Here is a 24,248-nt window from a genome sequence, read left to right on the forward strand (position 1 = left end):
GGGTAAATATCTACCGCAGCTCCAAAATCTTTACCGACGAGAAAAACCTATATAATCATTTGCACGAAGCATTCATCATCTTAACGAAGTTGCAGTGCTGCTAGGTAGTAATAATTTCATGAGGTCCTTAATAATTTGTTTGTTTCTAGAAACACAGAGGTAAATGATTTCATATTTAATTTTGGAGTAGAGAGATTAGAAATGTAAATTTGTACCTTGGAGAGGGCAAGAGCATCAAGAAGCGCAAGGACATCAGCGACGAAGTCCAGGAACGTGGCCTTCTCGGGTTCGGGCGGCGGGTCAGAGAGCCCGTACCCTCTATAATCAGGTGCGATAGCTCTGAACCCGGCTTCGGCGACGGCGAGCATCTGGTGGCGCCAAGAGTACCATATCTCTGGGAATCCGTGCAGGAACACTACGGCCGGCGACGATCCACTTCCGATTTCTGCGACGTGGAGCTTCAGACCGTTGACTTCCACGTACTTGTGCTCTATCTTATCCATTATCGAAGCTCGCAGATGCAGATCTTTCTCTTCCTTTCTGTGTAAATTACAGCCCTCACGCCTTGGCCGACAGAAATTTTTTGATTGCTTTAAAGATAAATAAAGGGATGATTATACTCTTGATTTGTAAAATTAAGTTTAATACTATGAATTTTGCTTCCATTTACTAAATAATTTTTTTAATTAAAATTTATTAAATTTTAAAAAAATAATATTTATTTTTGATTGATTGATTTATTGCAGGTAAATATTTTTTTTTTAAAATATTTTTATAATAGATATACCTCCTCATATATGTTAACATGTAAAAATATAGGAGAATAATTTAATTATTAAAAGACTTAGTAACTTAAAATAAATCAAAATAATCAATTATAAGTAAATATAATTTTTTAATTTTTTATTAATATTAATAAATATTTTTTTTAATTTTTATTAATATTAATAAATTTTTAATTAATATATAAACTTATTCATTGGACGTAAGTAGATTTGAAAAGTGTTTGATATAAGTTTATAATTATAAAAATATTTATGTGTACAACATACCTTAGGGTCCCATAAAAAAATTGGCGAAGAAGCCGAGGAAGAGGTCGGTGGTGTGGACCCCTCTGGTGACGGTGAGTGATTAGCCTTCTCCCTTCTTTTGTCTTACTCGGAGTGCTCAACTCTCCATCTTTCTTTCCTATAAAGATTTTGATTAATGGCGCTGAAAATCTTTGGCAAAAAATAATTTGCATTAAAAGTAGTACTTACAAACTAATACAACTCCTACTCACATTATCTGTAGAAAAAATTACATTCCCATCTTATGAGATTTAATATAATTATATTTAGATTTTTTATAGTTTAAAAAATTACATCTAATAATATTGAGGTTTATTTTCATCTAACAGATAAGTTTTTACGTTACATAAAGTTCACTGAATATTAACGAAAAAACTGAATGAAAATTGATATTTATCTCCAATTGACTTATCACAAGTCATTTTTTTTTACTAAACTATCCTTATAATGGTGAAAATATCATCACATGCATTAATGCGTGAAGACACATGCATTAATGCGTGAAGACATAAGAGGGTAATTTAGTATTAAAAAAATTTAATTGATCTGCAATAAAACAATAATAAGTTAATTAAGGGTAAATATAATTTTTTTTTTATTCGTTTTGTTACCATCAACAATTCAATGAATTTTGACTAATGAAATGACTTATTTGTTAGATGGAAGCAAACTTTAAAAGTGCTAAATGTAATTTTTCAAACTATAGAGGATTTTCATATAATTAAACTAGACTTTAGGGGAGGGGTGTGTAATTATCCATTATTTGTATGAGGAAAACTATTATCTCCTTTTCGTAAAATTCCCTTACTTGAGTGCGATTTTCTGAATCCCATTACATAATATATTGTTCGTTTTAATTTTATAAAAATTTTACAATTCTTGCTAGAGAGAGAAGGTATTAGAGTTTGCAATTCACTCAAACTCATTTTTTACAACTAACATGATATATTTGTCTACATCCTTCAAATAAATAATAATAAAATTATTAGTTATTTTGGTTAACAACAATACACAATATAACAATTTTTTTTATTGATCGAGTAAAAAGATGAGGGTATTGATAATTTTAAAAAAAAAATAGATTATTTGTAATTATGTCAAACATCAGGAAAACTCGTAATATTTTGTAAAATATAATAAATAAGATAAATTAAAACTACCTCCCTTGAGGTTTGACATAATTATGAATGCTCCTTATTATTTGAAAAATTACCAATACCCACCCCTAATTTTAACTGTTGTCTAATAATTAACTCAATTCGTTATGTTTTCATCCATTTTTTATAACGAACTGACAAAGATACCCTTGTAAATTAAGATTTATAATTTTATTTATTTTTTAAAATTCTTTGATTTTTCTATGAATTAAATGAATGATTTTTAAAAATTTTCGATCCACTCCATTCAATTTTTTTACAAATTTTTGAGTTTAAAAAAGAAAAACAAAAACTACAATACGAACAAATTTAACAATTTCATACATCCATCCAAAAATTACGTATTTCATCACACATTAGGAGGTAATTGCAATTTTTCAAATAACAAGCGGATATTCATAATTATACCAAACCTTAGAAGAGGTTGTTGTAATTTATTCTAATAAATAACTTAAATAAAAAATTTACATGATATATAGATATAGAAGTTTATATGTGTACATATATATATATTACAGTTATATAGTTGCCAAATTTTCAATATTTAATTGAAAGTATCTATCTTTACATTATCTACTGATTAGATTTTTTATAAAAAATTACATCTAATAATATTGAGGTTTATTTTCATCTAACAGATAAGTTTTTACGTTACATAAAGTTCACTGAATAGAATATTAAAAACTGAATGAAAATTGATATTTATCTCCAATTGACTTATCACAAGTCATTTTTTTTTTACTAAACTATCCTTATAATGGTGAAAATATCATCACATGCATTAATGCGTGAAGACACATGCATTAATGCGTGAAGACATAAGAGGGTAATTTAGTATTAAAAAAATTTAATTGATCTGCAATAAAACAATAATAAGTTAATTAAGGGTAAATATAATTTTTTTTTTATTCGTTTTGTTACCATCAACAATTCAATGAATTTTGACTAATGAAATGACTTATTTGTTAGATGGAAGCAAACTTTAAAAGTGCTAAATGTAATTTTTCAAACTATAGAGGATTTTCATATAATTAAACTAGACTTTAGGGGAGGGGTGTGTAATTATCCATTATTTGTATGAGGAAAACTATTATCTCCTTTTCGTAAAATTCCCTTACTTGAGTGCGATTTTCTGAATCCCATTACATAATATATTGTTCGTTTTAATTTTATAAAAATTTTACAATTCTTGCTAGAGAGAGAAGGTATTAGAGTTTGCAATTCACTCAAACTCATTTTTTACAACTAACATGATATATTTGTCTACATCCTTCAAATAAATAATAATAAAATTATTAGTTATTTTGGTTAACAACAATACACAATATAACAATTTTTTTTATTGATCGAGTAAAAAGATGAGGGTATTGATAATTTTAAAAAAAAAATAGATTATTTGTAATTATGTCAAACATCAGGAAAACTCGTAATATTTTGTAAAATATAATAAATAAGATAAATTAAAACTACCTCCCTTGAGGTTTGACATAATTATGAATGCTCCTTATTATTTGAAAAATTACCAATACCCACCCCTAATTTTAACTGTTGTCTAATAATTAACTCAATTCGTTATGTTTTCATCCATTTTTTATAACGAACTGACAAAGATACCCTTGTAAATTAAGATTTATAATTTTATTTATTTTTTAAAATTCTTTGATTTTTCTATGAATTAAATGAATGATTTTTAAAAATTTTCGATCCACTCCATTCAATTTTTTTACAAATTTTTGAGTTTAAAAAAGAAAAACAAAAACTACAATACGAACAAATTTAACAATTTCATACATCCATCCAAAAATTACGTATTTCATCACACATTAGGAGGTAATTGCAATTTTTCAAATAACAAGCGGATATTCATAATTATACCAAACCTTAGAAGAGGTTGTTGTAATTTATTCTAATAAATAACTTAAATAAAAAATTTACATGATATATAGATATAGAAGTTTATATGTGTACATATATATATATTACAGTTATATAGTTGCCAAATTTTCAATATTTAATTGAAAGTATCTATCTTTACATTATCTACTGATTTTATTTTTCAAAATTTATTTGAAAATTTTAGTCATAAGGAGTTTTCTTTATCTTGATAAACTCTCAAATCTAGCTGACCACTTTAGCTGAAAGGCACGAGTTTATTTAAGTTTTCCTGCCGTTGCATGCATATTTAATCCAAGAACAGACAAAATCAAGCAGTATCGAATTTAGACAGCAACGACACAGTTTTTTATTAGTAGAAACACACAAGAACACCGAAATCCGACCGTCGAATTCAACTATGGACGTTCAGAAAGTTGAGTATGAGCTGATTCACTTGTTCAGGGAATTGCTCCTGCACAAAATGGCTGCCTTCGGGCAAGTACACCGTGTCCAACTTAGAAACGAACATCTTCGCCTGTTCGCTTCTGAGCCACTTCCGATTTCCGCGACGTGGAGCTTAAGTCCGTTCACTTGGATGTAGTTGTGCGCTATTCCTTCCATTTTCAACGCCACAGACGCAGACCTTGAGAGAACTGAAGTGGGTTGTTGGTTGGTTGTCTAACATTAACATGTATTTACTAAGAGAGCAGGAATATCTTGTCAAGCTCGTGTTTCAATTTATTTTCTCATTGTTTTGTTATGTTTTGCGAAGATAGAAAAAAAATATATATATATATATATATATATATAAATAAGTGTATGTTGTAGATAATATGTATGTTTAGATTTGATTTTAAAGATAATCTAAAATAAGTATTGTATATTTAATATTGTGTTTTGAGATACAAAAATTACTATTATTGTCAAATCATATCTTTTTTATACATATTTATGTATATATGTATGTATTTACTAAAACAATTAAACAATATCGAGATAAGGCGTTTATAAATGATAGCAAATATTGTGTATATTTTATTCCAAAAATAATTTAAAAATAAAAAGAAACATGGTGTAATTTTTTTTCCAATCAAACTAATTGTAGTGTAAATGTAATATTATTTATTTATTATTTTAATTATACACAAATTATATAATTAATATATTACACTTATCATGCTGTTGAATTTAAATTTTTCAGAAAACTTAATAATGTTGGTGGGGTGTAGGGGTGGACGAACGGGTCGGGTAGTTCGGGTCCCGACCTGACCCGATCGGATAGCAATAAATCGAATCGGGTATATCGAGTTTTTGAACGGGTTCGAATTAACCCGTAACCCAACTAAGAGTAGTCGGGTTCGGGTTGTAGAACCCTACCCAAAGAACCCATAAAGAAATAAGTCAGAGTCACAGTATGTGTCTTCACTCTTCAGAGTCTTCACAACGGGTTCTCAATATTTCTCCCCTTTCTTCTCCCCCACAATCTTCTTCCTCCACTGCCGCCGGCGCCAAGCCTACTCTCACTGATGCCGCCGACGACCAGAACTCCGACGACCGACCCACCAGTACCGCGACTTCTCCTTCTTCGCCGATAGAGTTCGTCGTCACTATTTTGCTAGGTAATTTTTTAATAATGGACTAATGGAGTTGTAAACTTGTAATCATGTAATGGACCTAATGGTGATGCATATTTTGTGAAATTAGATAAGATTTTTGGTTAGTTGTTGGGTTTGTTTTGCATTTTTATTTGAAGTTACATTTCTATTTTTCTATGCATGTTAAGTGTTTGTTGAAATGCCAAATTGAAGTATTTGTTGATTATACTTGAAATGCTCTAAATTGAAGTGTTCGGACTTTTGATCTCCTGTTTACTTTCTTGAGGTAAACTTTTAGCTGCCTTTCTTTAACTTTAGGTGAATTATGCTTCAATCTATTGAATGGGGATTTGTTTCGTGTAGCTGGCTGATGGTTGATTCTTCTTAAGTTTATAGAGTCTGCTTGTTTCCTTCTGAAGTTATCTAGCATATGATGCTTTCTTCAAAGTCAAAGTTTATGGAAGACATTGCTTTTTCTTGGTTCTACACTCAGTATATCTAGATAGATCCCTGTCCTTTTTGCCTTTACTTAATCTCATATTTCCTTAATCATTTTTTCTTTTGCTGATCTATAGGGTGATAATATGAACATCGGGTTATTTTAAGTGGATATCAACTCTGCTAAAGCATTGATAACCTGGCTTGGTTTGTATTGCAGGAGATGCCATCGTCTATGGTTGAGGGGAATGATCCAATTACCGGTCACATTATTTCTACTACTATTGGAGGCAAAAATGGCAAGCCTAAAAGGGTTGGTCTCAAAGACCCGAACCCGACTAAGTCGGATACCCGACCAACATTTTTCCTAAACCTGACGTGTCGGGTACCCGAACCGACACCCACCCCTAGGACTGGGGTGGCTGGTTTTTTGTGTCTCATTTGTTTAAAGCGAACCAAACTTAATAATGTAGGTGGGGTGGGGGGAAACACTGGAGAATCACGACTGGTGAATATCGTATTACTGCTCACTTCATAATCTCAACATTCTTTACACGGGATTAGGGTGACAGATGAGTCGAGCCGGCTCGAGAGCAGATAAACACCCCTAAATAATACCCTGACCCAGGCCCCCTATCATTACTCCTTACTTACCTGTAGCACCTGACGCAACCCATCAAGAAAACCACACTCCCAAATACAAGATTAATAGAAAAGCATCAGCAATCTTGAAATTTACAATTTGCGCTGCATTCCTAATAAATCAACTGCAGCTGCTGAGAAAGTTAAGCATCAGCTGATTTACTTGTTCAGGGAATTGCTCCTGCATAAAATGAGAACCTTCAGCCAACTACGCTGTCTGATAATTAGGCACATACACCTTCGCCCCTCCACTTCTTACATAGTCTTCAATGCCCGGAAATCTCAAAGAGAAGTCCTTTCCTCCCATGATAACTAATGCAGGAAGTTCAATCTTCAAGTTGTCTATGTTGAACTCTTCCCCAAGACACCTAAACAAAAATCGAATCAACTTGAGGAACAGTCAAATGAATTCAAGACAGGATACTGTATTTACTATATATGCAATTAATTAAGCTTGATTCCGCTCCTTACCTGTAAGGAACTTGCAGTGCAGTTTGGACGCCGGATTTCTCGTACAGAGAAGCATATGTTGCAAGATCTTCCTCAGTGAACCATGGGGGTAAAGGAGTAGACGGATCCACGATATCCATCACCTCTTGGTTTTCCTCAGCTGTTGGGACTTCATTCCGTGAGAAGAGAATCTAGATGTTGCGAACCACTGTCTTACAAAGAAAACGGCTGAAATCAGCTTGGGCTCTTCCGGGTTCCTGAAACGGAGGTTGTGTCGTTGTGAGAATTATCAGGTTGATCTGGACAATGTTGGTTGTATTTGATTCGTAACAGGAGAACAAAAACTGCATTTGTATGTACCTGCCACCTTGAGATGTAGGAACCTTTAGGAAGATGCTTATGAACAGTAGTACAAGTTGGAGGGACAAAAGGTACACCTAATGTAATAATTCCTGATACTCTCCCAGAATGAACAAGTGAAAATATGTGCGCAATACGGGCTCCAAAATCTTTACCAATTAGAAAAACCTACAGGTTATAATTCACATGTAAAAAAGTTAAAATCCATCATACTGTGTTTTATGTAAAAGGGAGGATTTTTTATGTGTTTTCAACAGTGGAACAAAATTAACATCACTGGGCTTCAAGTAGTGAGGAGATCAGCAATGAGATATCGAAAATATAGGCAAACGGGACATCGTAAAAGGGCAACAACCCATATATATCCTCCATTTATATACACCTGTAAGTCCATTTGAATCTAATTAATTATCACTTTAACACTTCCAACTTCTGATCTAAAAGCAAACACTATCAACGCATGGACCGATCATAATTCAAACTCGACAAAGTAATCCAGTCTCTATTTTCAAATAACTGTCAAGTAATCTCACTAATTAACCAAGGTGAAAATATGGCAATTGCAAATGAAGTAACCATCAACTCTTATCAAGTTCCAAACATCTAAAGTTATCTTTTGCCATTTTAAATGAATGAAATTAACCCCACTTTGTATATGTTTCGACTAACAAAAGCAGATTCCACAAAGCGGGATATCGACGACAATCAGTCCAACTTTCCGAAAATAGCGTGTGGTTTCTTAAACACAGCGCTACAATCACTCCTTGCTCCTTGTTAAAACTCTAATGGTACGCATAACAACAAGACATCTTATTAACTTTATAACTACTGACTACAAAATTAATGCGTAAGACGATATATTGTTCCAGTTAAAAGATTAGTTATGACGATATTTTTGCCCCAAATTGATCCCGAAGAAGTTTTGGTAAACAAAACCCTTGATCCAACACAGGGCAGAGCGTGACTAGATGCTAAATACTGAAAGGATCTGGCGGCGGATCGGATTGTCCATATCCTCTGTAATCGGGTGCTATTAGCTCTGTACCCAGCCTTGGCGACGGCGATCATCTGGTGGCGCCACGAGTACCATATTTCTGGAAAGCCGTGCAAGAATACCACCGCCGGCGGGGAGCCACTTCCGACTTCCGCCACGTTGAGCTTAAGTCCGTTCACTTGGATGTAGTTGTGCCCTATTTCCTCCATTTTCAACGCCACAGAGCTTGAGAGGAGTGGGTTCTCTAAACAGTATTATGTACAGAAAGCGGGAAAGCTGGTGGAAACTTTGAGCCAGGTAAACGCTAATCATTAGTTTAAAGCGCTAAACCAAACCTCAGCGATTTTCCTCTTCTTCAATGGACGTTAATATGCATGGATTTGGGTCTCGGTAAACCGGGGTCGGGCCCCGGACTCTTTGGGGCGGGTTTGACCTGTTTTGATTCTATTCTAATAAAAAATATCATTAATTATTAATTTATTTTTTTGAAATTTTGAAATTTTAAATTCTAATCACTTCGGACATAATTGTATGTAAATAATGAAATTAAATGATAATAGAATGGATTTTAAGGAATGGAATAAAGAAAGAAAATAAATCATATTTGAATAATATTCTTATAATTGGTATACTCAATAAATTATAATGTAATATAATTCGTTCCTTAGTTCCTTAGCTAATTCTATTAACATAATTAATAATCAGTAATAAAATAAAATTATTTTTATGACAAAATTTTTCTTTATTATTATTTTTTTAAAAGAACTAATATTTATTCATTTTTTTTAAATGTGGAATTCAATTGTATAACAAAAGTATTTTAAAAATTAATTACATAAGGTTATAAACAATTTATAAAACATCTCATTTGTTAGATTTATAGATAATATTTTTCTACCAAAATAAAAAAAATTAATTTAAATAATCAAATGGACTGATATATTTAACCGATACATTTATCATTATTTATTCAGTACTCAAGAATTAATAAAAATAATGAAATATCAAATTGATCATTTTTTCTTACCATGCCTACATAAGTATTTTTCAATTACCCAATACAAAAATTTGTTAAATATAATATCAATTAAAACTAAATATTAAATTAATATAAGATTAAAAAAAAAAGAGAGAGAAAACTTTGATTTCCAATATGTTGGAAATAGCTAATCCCTTGTCTAAGTCAATTAGAATTCTCATGGGAATGAGTAAAGCATACCAATTAAAGATATAGGAATTGATTTGGAAATACTCATTTCATTTTCACTTGTATTCATACATACCAATCACACTATTAGGCTGTATTTGGATAGATGGATTTGAATTTGAATGAAGAACTTAAAAAATTGATTTCAAATGACGCTATTTAAAAAGGAATTTGAAAATCCATCCACATTTATTAAAACTTAGTTCATAATTAAAATGGAAGAATTTTTGAAATTTTTTGAATTTAGAATTATCCAAACATGTCTAAATGATTTGTTATGAAGAATTTGAAGTCATGGATTTCAAATTTTTTAATCCAAATACAACTGAATGTATTTTTCTACATCATTGGAATAATTAAAAAATTTAAAAAACATAAAATATTATATCAACTCTACGCGATTAATTCATATATTACATTATTTGAATAATGTATTTAAATTTATCATCTCAAATAGACCGTCTAACAAAAATATTATTAATCCATTACTAGAGTACATTTAATTATTTATAAAAGTATATTTATATAAATTATATTTTTTTATTTTCGTACATATATAATTAAAAAATACTATTTATTTTAATCCACTCACAACTAAATAAATTATATATATATATATCATACATATATATATAAATGTATATAAATGAAACATGATTTTACAATGAACAGTACTTTTTGTCTCCCACTAACCAATATCAAATATCACATACTTATTTTATATTATTTTAAAAAATAAATTCAAACATACAAACTATTTATAACTCATACTTATTTATCTTTGTTTTTTTGTATTTCTATCCCCAAAAGCCACTAAAAAACAAGTTAAAAACAAACATAGCGCAGAAATTTTGCAAATTTCTCGGTTTCTTTTAGGAAAAAACAAAAATTGCTTGTCTGGTAGGAGTGAATCTGTATCCAGCAAACCTCAAAAGCGCACCAACATCGTTCCCATCGCCTCTTCATATCGGCGACTCCCAATTCTCTCCCATTTATCTTTCCTCTTTTTCTTGTGATCTTTACCGACGAGTAAATATCGGATAATACTTCTGCTGCGTGGGTTCGCCTTAACCCTCATTCAGGTTTTACGCTTATATGATTTGTTCAATTCGCTTGTTTTGATGGGTTTATTGCCATGGTTGTGTATCTGTACCCCGAACCCTTCCCCAAAAAGAGTGGTTGAAACTGAAAATTTTGCGACTGGGGTTGAATTGGTATTGATATATTTTTTTAGAGTGATTCAATTTTTACTCTAGGTATTTGCTACTGTTATGCGATAAGGTTCCAGGGCGCACTTCTGTTTCATTGACATACACACTACTTTGACGTTTATTTCTCTCTGTTGAGGCTGTAAGTTTTTCTGTGAATAGATGTACCATAAACGATGACTCAAGGTTGGATTTCCTGAAGAAATTAAAATGAGAAAAATTGGGGCTTCCTTCATTGGTGCCCTTAGATTAACTTTATTTTTAGGTACAAGTGTTGTTAGTTTGTTGAGTAAACATATATGGATTGACGTTTAATCAGTGAGTGACCGCCCATTCATTTGTATTGAAGGCGTGATGTAGGGGGTAAATTGTTTCTGGGCATTAATTTTGCTCATGAAAGTGACATGTATGTTTTTAACATGAGGTTTGCATTGCAAAACAATCTTGATAGTGGCTGAAGATGCTGGGCAATGGCGTCAAAGATGGCAATTCTTAAGTATTTCATGCAGCACTGGGGTTGGTTAATTGATTGGGAATTTTATTTGGATGGATTCTCTAATTTGCTTTTTCCTTGAAATGGTCTCTGTGTCAGAGTAATTTTGAATATCATATAGATTATTTCTTTGTACATGATCGATTTCATTGGGTTATTAAGATTTATTTCTACTGCAGCCTGCCGTCCATGGCGGACTTAGAGAAATTGCTCCTGGAGGCAGCTGGAAGAACAACTGCATCTGGGAGGAATCGCCATTCATCCCCACCATCTAGAAGAAGGCGAAAAGGTTCATATTCTGATGATGGAAGTGACTCAAAAAATGATGATTCAGATGGAGATCGTGCCTATCCAAATAGAAAGCCTTCAGGCTCACAAGTGCCTCTCAAGAAGAGGTTAGATCCCGCAGATAGAGATGATGATCGTAGTAGTCAAGAGGGTGATGAAGATGATGATTATGACCATGAGCGTGACAGTGACAATGATTCTGTTGGGAGTGATCTGTACAAGGATGAAGATGATCGAGAAAAACTCTCAAAGCTCACAGAGCTTGAGCGAGAAATGATACTAGAAGCTCGTGCAACAAAGAGAAGTGACCGAGATTTGACTGAAAAATTGAAGAAGAGGAAGGGCCAAGATAGAAAAGGAAGCCCCCCTAAAGCTCATACTCGTAACATGCGCTCGAAAGCTGAAAGGGCAGGTGCATTGGATGAATTAGTAAAACGAAGAAGAGATGCAGCTAAGGGAGGATCTGGAAGCCGATATTCACCTGTCAAGAGGAGATCTTTCACTGCTGCAACCTTGAGTAGCCCAAGCAGGAGTGAGAGTGGGTCTCACAGTGATGGAGAATCAACAGGTGATGGTGGAATGGCTGATAGTGATGACGATAAGACATCTGAGTCCAAGGTGCCAACATATGAAGACATCAGGGAAATTACCATTCGAAGGTCAAAACTAGCAAAATGGTTTATGGAGCCCTTCTTTGATGAATTGATTGTTGGTTGTTTTGTGCGAGTTGGAATTGGGAAGTCAAGGTCTGGGCCTATCTACAGGCTCTGTGTGGTGCGCAATGTTGACGCGACAGACCCTGATAAACAGTATAAGCTTGACAACAAAACCACATACAAGTACCTGAATGTTGTTTGGGGCAATGAAACCTCTGCTGCTAGGTGGCAGATGGCAATGATTTCAGATTCTCCTCCAACAAAGGAGGAGTTCGATCAGTGGGTTAGGGAGGTAGAGCGCAGTGGTGGTCACATGCCTACGAAACAGGAGGTGTTGGAAAAGAAGGAAGCCATACAAAAAACAAACTCATTTGTCTACTCCGCTGCCACTGTGAAGCAGATGTTGCAGGAGAAAAAATCAGCCACCTGGAGGCCATTAAATGTTGCAGCAGAGAAAGATCGCCTGAGGAGGGCCTTGGAAGTAGCTAAAGAGAATGAAGATGAGGCTGAGGTAGAGAGGCTCAAGGCAAGGCTGCAAGAGCTGGAGGCCTCTCGCCAGCCCCAGGAAAAAGATTCTAAGGCAGTTAAGCTGGCAGAAATGAACAGAAGGAACAGAGTTGAGAATTTCAGAAATGCATCAGAGCTGAAGCCAGTGAATACAAGTTTAAAGGCTGGTGAGGCTGGTTATGATCCCTTTTCTAGAAGATGGACTAGATCGAGGAATTACTATGTGGCAAACAGCAATGGAGGAGAAGCAGCTGGTGAGACGAATGGTGATGCAAGTGCTGCTTTGCCTGGTAGTAATGGGGGCGGTAGAGTTTCAGCCGAGGCTGGAGTGGCAGCTACTGCAGCAGCCCTGGAAGCCGCAGCTGGTGCAGGAAAGTTGGTGGATACAAGTGCTCCAGTCGATCAAGGGACTGAATCAAACATGCTACATAATTTTGAACTGCCCATCTCATTGGCCGCTCTTCAGAAGTTTGGCGGGCCTCAAGGAGCCCAAGCTGGATTTATGGCTAGGAAGCAGAGGATTGAAGCTACTCTTGGGGTGAAAGTTCCAGAGAATGATGGGAGGAGACATGCACTGACCTTGACTGTCAGTGACTATAAGAGACGAAGGGGCCTGCTCTGAGTCTGCCTGTTGATCTTGTTGTGTCTCATGCTACAAATTTTTCCCATGTGCAGAGCGTGCACCTTATGCTTCCTAAAGATGCTAGGAGTGGGTAATGAGTGATTTATAGTAACCTTAGCTTGTATTTTCCTGCCTGCCTTTTTTCTTGCTTATGGCTCGGTCTATGGACTCAACTGGATAGGCCTATATACTGCTTAGTTAACTCTTGCATTCTGTTTTTCATGTTTTGCTATGTGCATTCTTATGTTATCAGAACCACAGGATATATAATTTTGGGTGGACAATGGACATGATAATGCGAAGAAACTTGGTTATGTTGAAATGAGATGCCTGAAACTTATGAATTAGTTACTCAAGTAACCAGTTTCAATTGGCATGCTCGACTCCCTTGACCTTTCATTCTCTGTTAGATGTGAAATACCATTAGTCCTCTCCGGTTTATCTTACTGGCTCGTTGCTTCCTCATTCTTTACTCTGGTTCTTAAATTAATACTTCAGGTACTGAAGCTTTCACAACAGTGATATCCCATTTATGAACTGTATGCATGATCTGTATTTCCCATGCCTGTCTGCCAGCAATTAAGGAAAAGAAAATCCTCTATTGGGCTGGCAAGAAAATGTGGCAGGGCAAGGTGGATAGTTCTTTGTTGTTAATGTTTTCACAAATTAGCATTGTACATTAAGAGAGAAACTATTTCATTAGCTAATTTATTGTGAAGGTACCAAGTGGGCACAAGAAGATCAACATAGAGACACAAAAGTGGATTATTAATTGCCGGAATTTTCTGATTTTAATTTGTAATCATGTCGTGTGATTAGTGAATGCCTTAGTACAATTAAGCAACGAGATTCCTTTTATTATTTTAAACAAAACAAAGTTAATACAGAACATGATACTATGACTTCTGTGGCAGAGAATAGTAGAAAATTGCTCTTCCAACTACCTGCGAGCTCAGGGCAAGGAGATCGTGCCTCATTGTTGCACTAAACAATTGCAAAAAAACATATTACTGCTTCTCGTTCAGGAATCTTTTTCCCCAATCAAACAACCATAATTGTGTGGATAGCCTGTCAGCATCTCAGTATCATTTCTGGCTTTCTTTAATCAACCATAATCGTCGATGGACGAGAATGATATACATTCAGATTATCCAATTATTATTAAAGTATTGTAGTGGTTAAAGACACGGTAGGAGAAGAAAACTGTGGCCAACTTTCAGTGTGTAAAATGTAAATGCCAATGAGTGATAGGCTATAATTCTCATCAGTCTCCCACTTGGAGTCCGCATTACAAATACTTATTGACCCTCTATACTATCGAATAAGCACAGTTTCCTGTCTGGAAACTCACTCTTTTGCTTCAGAGAGTCCAGAACCCCAGAAAACACACAAACATGCAGTTTTTAATGCGCCTGGAAAGAGAAAAGAGACAAAATGTACACTGTCCGCTCCTACTCTCAGTCTCTTTCATTCTTTTCTAATCTTAGACCTGAACTATGACAGCTGCTGAAGCCATTTTTCATTCCAGAAATATCTATGGAAAATATCATTAGTTTCTTGTCTCAGCTTCTTTTGCATTGTCAGAGAAGCAAGAGATCTTTCTATGCTTTGATTTCTCTTCTTTTGCTTTGTCTTTTAGCTTACAATAGTGCTGCTATATTCTGTATCCACGTCCCTTTCCCTGCAAGAATTCCGCCGGGGCCGGTGAGTTTCGTGCCGGAAAATGTCACTGGAGAGTCAAGAATGTATACTTCGGTGCAGTCTTCAAGAACACTGCCTTCTGCGGTGCTACAGTCAGTGAAAGAAGAGAGCTCGAGCGCAAAATTCAACACCCGTTTCCCCCTTCTGAGTAAGAACCAAAACCTGGTGGTTTTCACGAACAGAACCTCCATGCATCACCAGAAACGAAGGAAAAAGCACTGGCCCCATGTAAAGATTCTGGGGTCTGAAGATACGAAGCTGTTTGAAGCCAGAGTGATGAGGTTTTTCACACAGAATTCGTCGGATTCTTGGTGTAAGTTTCGGTTTTTTATGACTTGGATTTCGTCAGTGGAGTCTTTTGGTGATAGAGAGTTGTGCTCCGTGGAAAGTTTGTTTAAAGCGCATCCAAATGGCTGCTTGATCATCGTTTCCAGCTCACTGGATTCAAGAAAGGGGATGCAAATTTTCAGACCCTTTTTAGAGAAGGGGTTTAAGGTGACTGCAATCTCTCCTGACTTCAATTATTTGTTCAAGGGCACTGCTGCTCAAGGTTGGTACAACCAGTTAAAGCGTGGAAATGTGGATCCTGGAGAGGTTTCTTTAGGCCAAAACCTCTCAAATTTGCTTCGGATGGGATTGCTTTACAGGTTTGGAGGCACTTATGTAGACACCGATGTTATAGTTTTGAAGAGTTTTGTGGGGCTCAGGAATGTGATTGGAGCTCAGACTATCGATCTTGCTACAGGAAATTGGAGCAGGTTGAACAACGCTGTGATGATCTTCGATGAGGGTCATCCACTGCTTCACAAGTTCATTGAAGAATTCGCACTCACATTTGATGGAAATAAATGGGGTCATAATGGACCCTACTTGGTTTCAAGAGTAGTTTCAAGGCTGAGTTGGAAATCTGGATACAACATCACAGTGTTGCCGCCTATGGCGTTTTATCCAGTGGATTGGAGTAAAATCGGAAGCCTTTTTAAGGGACCTCAGAGTTTGAATCACTCGAAATGGTTGATTGCAAAGCTCAGGCAAATTCAGAGCCAGAGCTTTGCTCTTCATCTCTGGAACAAACAGAGCAGGCGGCTTAAGGTTGAACACGGAAGTATCATTGAAAACATAATGTTCAGTTCTCGCGTGATACCCCATCAGTCGTCCTTGCAGAATTCCGATGATAGGAAGAGGATATTAAAGGTGTGAATGTTTTTTACTTTATTTTTTTAAATGTTAAGTGATGGATCAACTCAGTCAACTAGTCATAGAAAAGTTGACAGATAATTCCCTTCTGACAACATTTTAGATCAATTCTTGTCATACTGGTTCTTGTTTTGTATGTATTTGTGGTGTATGCATCTGAATAGCAAATTGGACAGAGCAGTTGGCAAACAACTTAATGCTGGTAGTTCAGTCATGCCAAACCTCATACTACTACTTAGTTGAGACACAAATATTCCGTTCTCAGAAAGTTCCTGGTAGAGCGATCGAGAAACTAGTATTCTACGTGCTGTATTCATAGATCCATTACTTCCTGGATTTATCGTTGAGGTTATCTGAAGCTATGATTCAACTTTTAGTATCTAACTAGTGCTGGACCCCTTCTTCCCTCATCGGCTTCCAAAAATTTCCTTTCCCCATACGATATGGCACTGATTACGGCCTTAAGTAACTTTTGAAGAATGAAATCATACCAAACAGTTGACATTTAATGCATCAGAGAATTAAGATAATGTGTACTGTATTCAGGAATAGATACACAAAGTCAAGAAAGATTTCTGGAACTGTATCAGAAGTGGACGCAGTGCACATGCTTGAAACAAGAATAATTTCTATTTGGGCAAAAAGAATGTACAAGTAGATATGCAGTTTGGTTGGTGACAATCAAATCCAGAAACGCCAAAATTTATCTTCCGCCACCCACAAAAATAAGAAAAAGGGGAGGGGGGGGGGGGGGGAGAGAGAGAGAGAGAGAGAGAGAGAAAGATGATTGTTGGAGTGATGCCAATGCAAACCCTCACGCAGCACATCTTTCAATCGTAGTTTTTGAGTATGTTATCATCTTTACATCGGCAAACAAGCTCTGCTCTGATGTAATTGCTTCTCCATCAGATGCTTCATATCTCCAATCTCAACTTCACCTTCCGTCCAATGACTGTCATTCTGGAACAGCATTTCAATTTGCTCTAACGATTTCCCTTTTGTTTCTGGAACATATTTGAAAACAAAAGCAACAGAAAGAGCGGAAATTGCTGCAAACAGTAAGAATGTCCCTCCAACTGTTATTGCATGTGTAACGGATAGGAAAGACATTGCAACCAGGCCGCTACTTACTCTGCTTCCTACAGCACCAAAGGCAGAGGCTTGAGCTCGAAGTCTCAGAGGGAAAATTTCAGACGAAACAACCCAACAAATCGGCCCAATCCCCACTGAGAAGAAAGCTACATTAGCACAAACACATAAAATTGACAGAACAATCCCGATTTTACTATCTTCCATTGTGGAAAGAGTTACACCTAAAGAAAACAAACACACAGTCATTCCAATGGTACTAATGTAAAGTAATGGTTTTCTACCAACTTTGTCAATGAGAAATATGGCCACCAAAATGAAGATCGTTTTTGTAAATCCAACGCCAACTGTTGCGGCCAGGAGTTGAGTGTTGCCCTTAATGCCAGCACCCTTAAAGATCGTAGGGCTATAGTATACAGTGGCATCAATGCCTGTTATCTGTTGGAAAATCTGGATCCCACATCCCGTTATCAGCATCCTTCTGACGCCTGGCGTGGGATTCAGTATCTCATGCCATACTGATTTCTCTTCATATTTCTCAGCGTTTGCAGATCCTGCAGCTTCTTGAATTTCTGCCAACCTCTCGTCAACTTCACTAGCATTTTCGTTGGTTTTTAATAGCACAATCCGGGCTTCATCGACACGGTTTTGCATAACAAGCCATCTTGGGGATTCAGGAATAATAAACAGGGCAAAGGCTATAAAAACAGAGGGAAGGATTCCCACGGCAAGCATGATCCTCCAACTTATGTGTGAAGGTAATCCTGAAAAGCCATAGTTCGAGACATAACCAAGAAGGATACCTAAATTTATGAAAATCTCAGGGAAGGAAGTGAGTGATCCTCTTGCAACAGTAGGTGCTATCTCTGCAATATATACAGGTGCAATCATGACTCCGAAGCCAATCCCAATTCCAGCCAAAAACCTGCCGAGCATTAATACTCTGAAAGATGTGGCAAGAGCCATAATACCAGCACCTGATTGAAATATAACAGCTGCAAAGGCCATTGTCCATTTTCGGCCAATGGCATCTGAAGTTCTACCTCCCGCTAAACTTCCAAAAAGAGATATTATGCTTAAGATTCCGACAAAAACTTCTTCTTGGACCTCATTGATCTTCAAGTCCTCTTTAATGAATAAAATGGCTCCGCTCATTACCCCCACGTCTGAAAAATTAGCAAGCATCCTTGTGTTTCATCAGACAAGGAAATGAAAGATAAAGAAGGCAAAAACTATAATAATTCTAATACCATGTCTGTTGAGCAAACTTTTTGTCTTGGAGTAGATACCAGATGAAACAGTCATAACTGTTGAAAGCAACCACTGTTTTGCTTTGAGAAGAAGAAAGAATGCTAATTCAGGAAGCTAATCACATTTTTCCCAGATTAGATTATCTTTTGCTAAAAAAAACGACATATCACGTTTATACTCAAAAGTGCTTTGTGCCTGGTTTAAATTTCCTATTTCTTGCTGCTATTGGACAATGATCGGTTCTGAAAGATATGCTTTTTCTCTTTTGGTGCCATGAAAAGCGAGTTTTTCCTTTAGCTCTGTCAGTCCATTAGCCTCCATAACCAATTAAGCAATGTACTTCCAGGACAACCAAATCAAAGAAATAAGACAGAACACGAGTAAACATCAAAACTAGCAAAAGATTAAGAATCCTAAACAACAATAAAAGCAATCTAAAGCCAAAACGAAACACGAGAAAGGCAGATGCACAAACCGTAGCCAAGAAGCACAGAATTCAGAGATGCTAAGATGGCACAGGCCATCACATATTTGCTGCTGCCGCTGCTTTCTTTTCCATTTTCTTGTAATGGATGAGAAACAGAGACAGCCTCCTCCTCCTCCTCCTCCGCCGCCGTATCCGAGTCCATCCTCACGTACTTCTGCCCACGCTCCTTCCCATTTTCTTGGGCACCCATGTGCTATTCCTCTCTTATCTCTTTCTTCTGTTTCTAATTGTTTGCGTATATTGTAACATCAGCAGATGACAACATAGGAGGACGACGAATATTCCATGTGTGAATAATTTTTGGTCGGTGCGCTGCGGGTTAGGATTATTGAACATATGCTGGATATTTCAGAGGTTGTTCTAAACTCATTTTCTTGGTAGATCTGTTGACGGCTTGACGCTGACGGGGATAGGAAAAGGGCCGTGAAGAGAGGTTAGGTACGAAGGAAATGCACATGACAAGAACAAGTACTCTTATCGTTGATTTTGGAATTGTGGGTGATGGCTTTTGACTTCTACGGCAAGAAGCAATAAATGTCTTAAATATTACTAATTCTTATATGCATTTACAAGTCAACAATAGAAATAAATAAAATTAGGATGTAATTAATTTTTTCCTTTTTCTTGATGACTATAACTTTAAGGAACATCAATTTATATTTAACCAAGATCTCGGCTTAATTTAAATTATTTTCGTCTTCTCTTGCGTCGTTTTTTAGTTAAAATCACAATTCAACATGAAAAGAAAATCAACTACACGTGGATTATATACCACAATTATCATTATTATAGTTTTATGAGCAAATATGATCTATAAACTATAATTTAAAAGCATCATTTTAGTATTTTTAATATTTTTTGTTTGTCATTTTTGTTATTTTAATTTTGATTTTTTCTCTTTTTTCACCTTCCCATTTTTCTTTCTCTTCTTTCACTATTTTTTTTTAATAATTTCTCATAATTTTATTTGGCTTTTCTAATATTTTTATTTATGCAATTAAAATATATACTAGTTTTTATTATGGTTTAGGTATTTAGTTTGAAGGAATTGGGCCCAGCAAGGTAATATTGTACAGAAGGCCCACATGTTGAAAGCTTCACCTTAATGAGGTATTATTTAAAAGCCTAGCAAATATGTGTAGCCCAATGTATGAAGCCCAATTAAATTGATGGATGTTGAAGCCTAATTCTGAAAGCCCATTTTGTGATTTTCGACAATGGTTACGATGAAGGCCCAATTTGTAATGTGGCCCAGCTTTTTGATCCGCTTAAGAAACTTACGGGAGTATTTCGTTGTTCGTAGACCTTCATCGAGGTCCCCTTCCCATCCCTCTTTAAACTCTCGATACCAAAGGGCAGAGAATTGGCGAGCGAGTTTCCATTCTTATCTCAATTAGATTAGTCTTTAGATATACTGTGAAGAAAACTGAAGATGCCAGTGGAAGTAGCGAATGGCGTCGCGGAGAATATCACGCACCCCAACGGCGATTTGAAATCCCAAAACCCTAATGGTGCCGCTAAGAAATCGCGGGAGACCGAGCGGCGCAGGAGGCGGCGGAAGCAGAAGAAGAACAAGCAAAACGCCGCTGCTGGGGATGAAAGCGACACTGCTGCAGAGGACGCCAACGGCACCGCCGATGACGTGTCTAAAGAGAACTTCGATCCTCAGAAGGTAATTTGTAGTTTCGTCAGCGTTATGTTTCGTTCTTCGAGTTCCGAATTAGCGCGCATTTTGAGTGGCGCTGGATGTGAATATCGACGTTATTCTTTGATTTCATTGTACATCTGCAAATTTAGGGTTTCGTAAATTGACATTACTACCAGAAGGTACTCCGTTATACCTGTTGCATGCAATCCAACATGCTATTCTGGAAATGTAATGTAGTTTAGAAAGAGTTCATGTCAGGCCGTCATAATTTTTAGGAATCTGGCTTCAAAAATTTAAACTTACCTCGTTTGCATCAGGTTTTATCATAATGTGTTTCTTCTTAATTGATGAATGAATAGTGTTTAATACGGATACAGTTCAACTTATTTGTTTTTGGTCCACAAAATTTTGTAGGATGGTTGTAGATAAGGTAGATGAAATTACCAAGTTCCTCGAGATTTCACTTGAACTTGTTGATACTGTCTTTTTGTGGTTAAAAACTGACCAGGAATAGCGTTATAGTTTATACAAAGTGGAGCTTCTTAAGCGTTTGCTAATACACAAGTTGCAATCTACTTGCTCTCTAGCAGGAATAATGTTCTTACAAATCATCTTAGATGTTCAACGACTTTGCAATCTAAGACAGTTTTACAGCCAATGGAAGCACCTCTCGATCTTATTGTATTTCTGAATGTTGTCTTTCAATTTTCTTGGCTTCATGGGTTGCAATATCATACCCAAATGTGATTCTCCTGTGTAAAGAGCCAATAGAATGATAAACTGATTTCTAGAAGGAAAGTGGATTCAATAAGTTGAGGAGTTTAATAAGTTTGTTATTACATAACTTCGTCTTTTGTATTTTGTTAGCTGATTCTCTTGGAGATGCATGCTTTTTTGGGTGGATTCATCATGCCTTCTTCCAGAGCTTGTAATATTGGGTGATTGTTTTTTGTTATTATTATTATCATATATTTTCTTTTTGTGGAGTGGCAATCTTTGGAACCATTATGTGCAATAGGGGAGAAAATAATTCATGAGTTAGTCCCCTCTGTTTTCTTTTCTTGATGATCAATACCTATATAATAGTTGATTTTTGCTAATGTCAATTGTGATTAGCTGGTCTTGTGGACATATTTGTGTTTTTGATAATATTGATTTGAATATAATTGTGATGGTGGTGATAAGTGCACTGATTTAGTCATATCATTAGAGAGCTTAATCAAATTGTTTTCTCATATGTAAATGAACTTACCACCATTTTGTCTTATTAATTCCCAGGCTCAAGAACTTGTAGAGGTTGAGTATGTACCAGAAAAGGCAGAATTAGATGGCGTGTTGGATGAAGAATTCAGGAAGGTCTTCGAGAAATTCAATTTTATGGAAAGTGGTGTTACTGAGGTAAGACAGTATTCCTTTGATCTGTATGTTGTTTTGGTTCTTTGACCTGGAACCCCTTTGTCCTGGTTCTTTTCTTTTAATTATCTTTCTTCGGCACCATGGCTTCCCCCTTGTTTCTTCAGGAGAACGATAAGAAGGATGCTGCTGCTCCTGACGCTGCCAAGAAGAAAGCTGACTCAGATTCAGAAGAGGAGGAACAGGACACCCAGCAAAAAGAAAAAGGAGTCTCTAATAAAAAGAAAAAGGTTGCTCTCTTACAGTTGATCTTGTTGTATTGCCCTTTTTCATATGGTGGAAATGCATTTATGTCATATTTCTGTACATTCGTATGACTAAAGTGATGTTGCTTTCTTACAGCTTCAACGGCGTATGAAGATTGCTGAACTGAAACAGATTTGTACAAGACCTGATGTTGTTGAGGTAGACATCAACTTCTGTCATTGGTTATTTTCTGGATTGCAGCCTGTCTAGACTTTCTAAGTGGTTGATGATCTAAGTTATGCTGCTGCTTCTCAAATTTGAAATTGCATCTACGAGGTGACACCAATATATTGCAGAATCAACCAAATGGCCCGATTGTCTTAATGTAGTTTTGGTATCCGTTTGTGGGATAAATTGTATCTACCACCCTTTTTAGTCTTTGAACTAAAGTAAACACATGAGAAATCAAATTATGCTACTTCACCTTTTACACTTTTGTTATTGGACCCCAATCAATATTAATTTTCTGTTACATGTAAGCCCTTTCCACCCCCCGTGGAAAAGAACGAACACAGACAGACACTCACAAATTGGGCTTATCTTACACTGCGTGGAGTCCCTATTATAAGTTCTCGCAAAAAGGGTTTTATTGCTTGTTGATTCTTTTTTATTTTTACTATTAATCATTGTGTTGGTATGTGTCCATACTCTTCTAAGATGAAGGTGCTGTATATGTTGCTAGCTATAAAACCAAATCTTGGATGATTGTCAAAACTATTATTGTTGTCTATGGAGGGGATATTACCTGTGACTAGTAAGTATTAATTATGTAACACTTATTTTTATGACATTCTAGGTATGGGATGCCACTGCCGCTGATCCAAAGCTGTTGGTATATCTGAAGTCATATCGAAATACTGTTGCAGTACCACGACACTGGTGCCAGAAAAGGAAGTTTTTGCAGGTGAGCCACTGTGGCAGACGTTCATAGTTGGTTAAGTATATCTTGTATTACTATTAGGTTTGCACTAGTCCCATGTTGAAATGTTTTGAGGGGGCATGAGGGTTTAATTAAATAGTGGGTTTAGGGAAGAGTGTGATGGACAATAAGTTAATGAGGTTTGTCTTATTTGTATATATGGTTCTTGCAGGGGAGCTGCGGTGGCACCTGTGGAGCCTTGACATGTAGGTGTTTGCAAGGGGAACCTTGCATGATTTTTGTTCAATGTGTTTGCTGGTTTGGGTTGGGGTGTAGTCCATATTATGTTGCTTATTATATGTCCTTTCAGAGAACCTGGTCTAGGAACAAACCGTAATTTTTTGTAGCAGGATGCTGAGGAAATCTTTTCGGACTTGATATTCTTGCTTTCACTAATCTTAAACTAGCTGATGGCATCTCATACATATTGAGTGGACAACCCTAATTGGCACAATTTTTTAAATATGTAGGGACTTAAAACTCCTACAATAGTTTCCCTTAAATGTTGTGATGAAGATTACTGGTGGCATCATTATTTAAGTGAGAGGGTACTTCCATAAAGAAGAGAATTAGTTTTTGGAAAAATAGATATTATTTGTGGATGTCCAGAGCATTCAATTTGGGAAAAGGTTGCAATTAGTTTTCTTTAGGATTTTAATTATCTAATTTATTTCTAGCTTTTGTGCTTATAATTTGCATGCTGGTTTAATATCTATCTCATCCCCTCTCTAATTG

The 24,248-nt window shown here is 35.8% G+C and overlaps 5 protein-coding genes and 1 pseudogene across 5 annotated transcripts in view; 3 read left to right on the plus strand and 3 right to left on the minus strand.

Annotated features, from left to right (window-relative positions):
- The window catches only part of LOC105175500 (epoxide hydrolase A), a gene marked incomplete in the record, with an annotated part of 1,486 nt that extends 877 nt beyond the window's left edge, over positions 1 to 609 (minus strand). Inside the window, 2 exon segments of the mRNA XM_011097953.2 lie at positions 15 to 47; positions 216 to 609. Of these exon segments, the coding sequence (XP_011096255.1) occupies positions 15 to 47; positions 216 to 503 (321 nt within the window).
- On the minus strand, positions 6,356 to 8,790 carry LOC105175501 (annotated as a pseudogene).
- On the plus strand, positions 10,660 to 13,992 carry LOC105175502 (protein RTF1 homolog). The gene is made up of 2 exons (XM_011097954.2): positions 10,660 to 10,870; positions 11,669 to 13,992. The coding sequence occupies exon 2, from the start codon at positions 11,679 to 11,681 to the stop codon at positions 13,560 to 13,562; it is 1,884 nt and encodes a 627-aa protein (XP_011096256.1). The 5' UTR covers positions 10,660 to 10,870; positions 11,669 to 11,678; the 3' UTR covers positions 13,563 to 13,992.
- LOC105175636 lies at positions 14,712 to 16,657 on the plus strand. Its single transcript, XM_011098138.2, has one exon. The coding sequence runs from the start codon at positions 15,099 to 15,101 to the stop codon at positions 16,461 to 16,463; it is 1,365 nt and encodes a 454-aa protein (XP_011096440.1). The 5' UTR covers positions 14,712 to 15,098; the 3' UTR covers positions 16,464 to 16,657.
- On the minus strand, positions 17,316 to 19,794 carry LOC105175503 (probable polyol transporter 4). The gene is made up of 2 exons (XM_011097955.2): positions 19,276 to 19,794; positions 17,316 to 18,715 (listed from the first exon to the last, which is right to left on the minus strand). The coding sequence occupies exons 1-2, from the start codon at positions 19,475 to 19,477 to the stop codon at positions 17,322 to 17,324; spliced, it is 1,596 nt and encodes a 531-aa protein (XP_011096257.1). The 5' UTR covers positions 19,478 to 19,794; the 3' UTR covers positions 17,316 to 17,321.
- Positions 20,587 to 24,248, plus strand: part of LOC105175504 (splicing factor 3B subunit 2) — a 6,599-nt gene continuing 2,937 nt past the window's right edge. The window contains exons 1-5 of the mRNA XM_011097956.2: positions 20,587 to 20,959; positions 22,214 to 22,333; positions 22,456 to 22,578; positions 22,691 to 22,753; positions 23,391 to 23,498. Of these exons, the coding sequence (XP_011096258.1) occupies positions 20,720 to 20,959; positions 22,214 to 22,333; positions 22,456 to 22,578; positions 22,691 to 22,753; positions 23,391 to 23,498 (654 nt within the window). The 5' untranslated portion in view covers positions 20,587 to 20,719. The remainder of the gene's footprint in view (positions 20,960 to 22,213; positions 22,334 to 22,455; positions 22,579 to 22,690; positions 22,754 to 23,390; positions 23,499 to 24,248) is intronic.

Source organism: Sesamum indicum, linkage group LG12, assembly GCF_000512975.1.
Source record: "Sesamum indicum cultivar Zhongzhi No. 13 linkage group LG12, S_indicum_v1.0, whole genome shotgun sequence".
NCBI classification, from domain to species: domain Eukaryota; kingdom Viridiplantae; phylum Streptophyta; class Magnoliopsida; order Lamiales; family Pedaliaceae; genus Sesamum; species Sesamum indicum.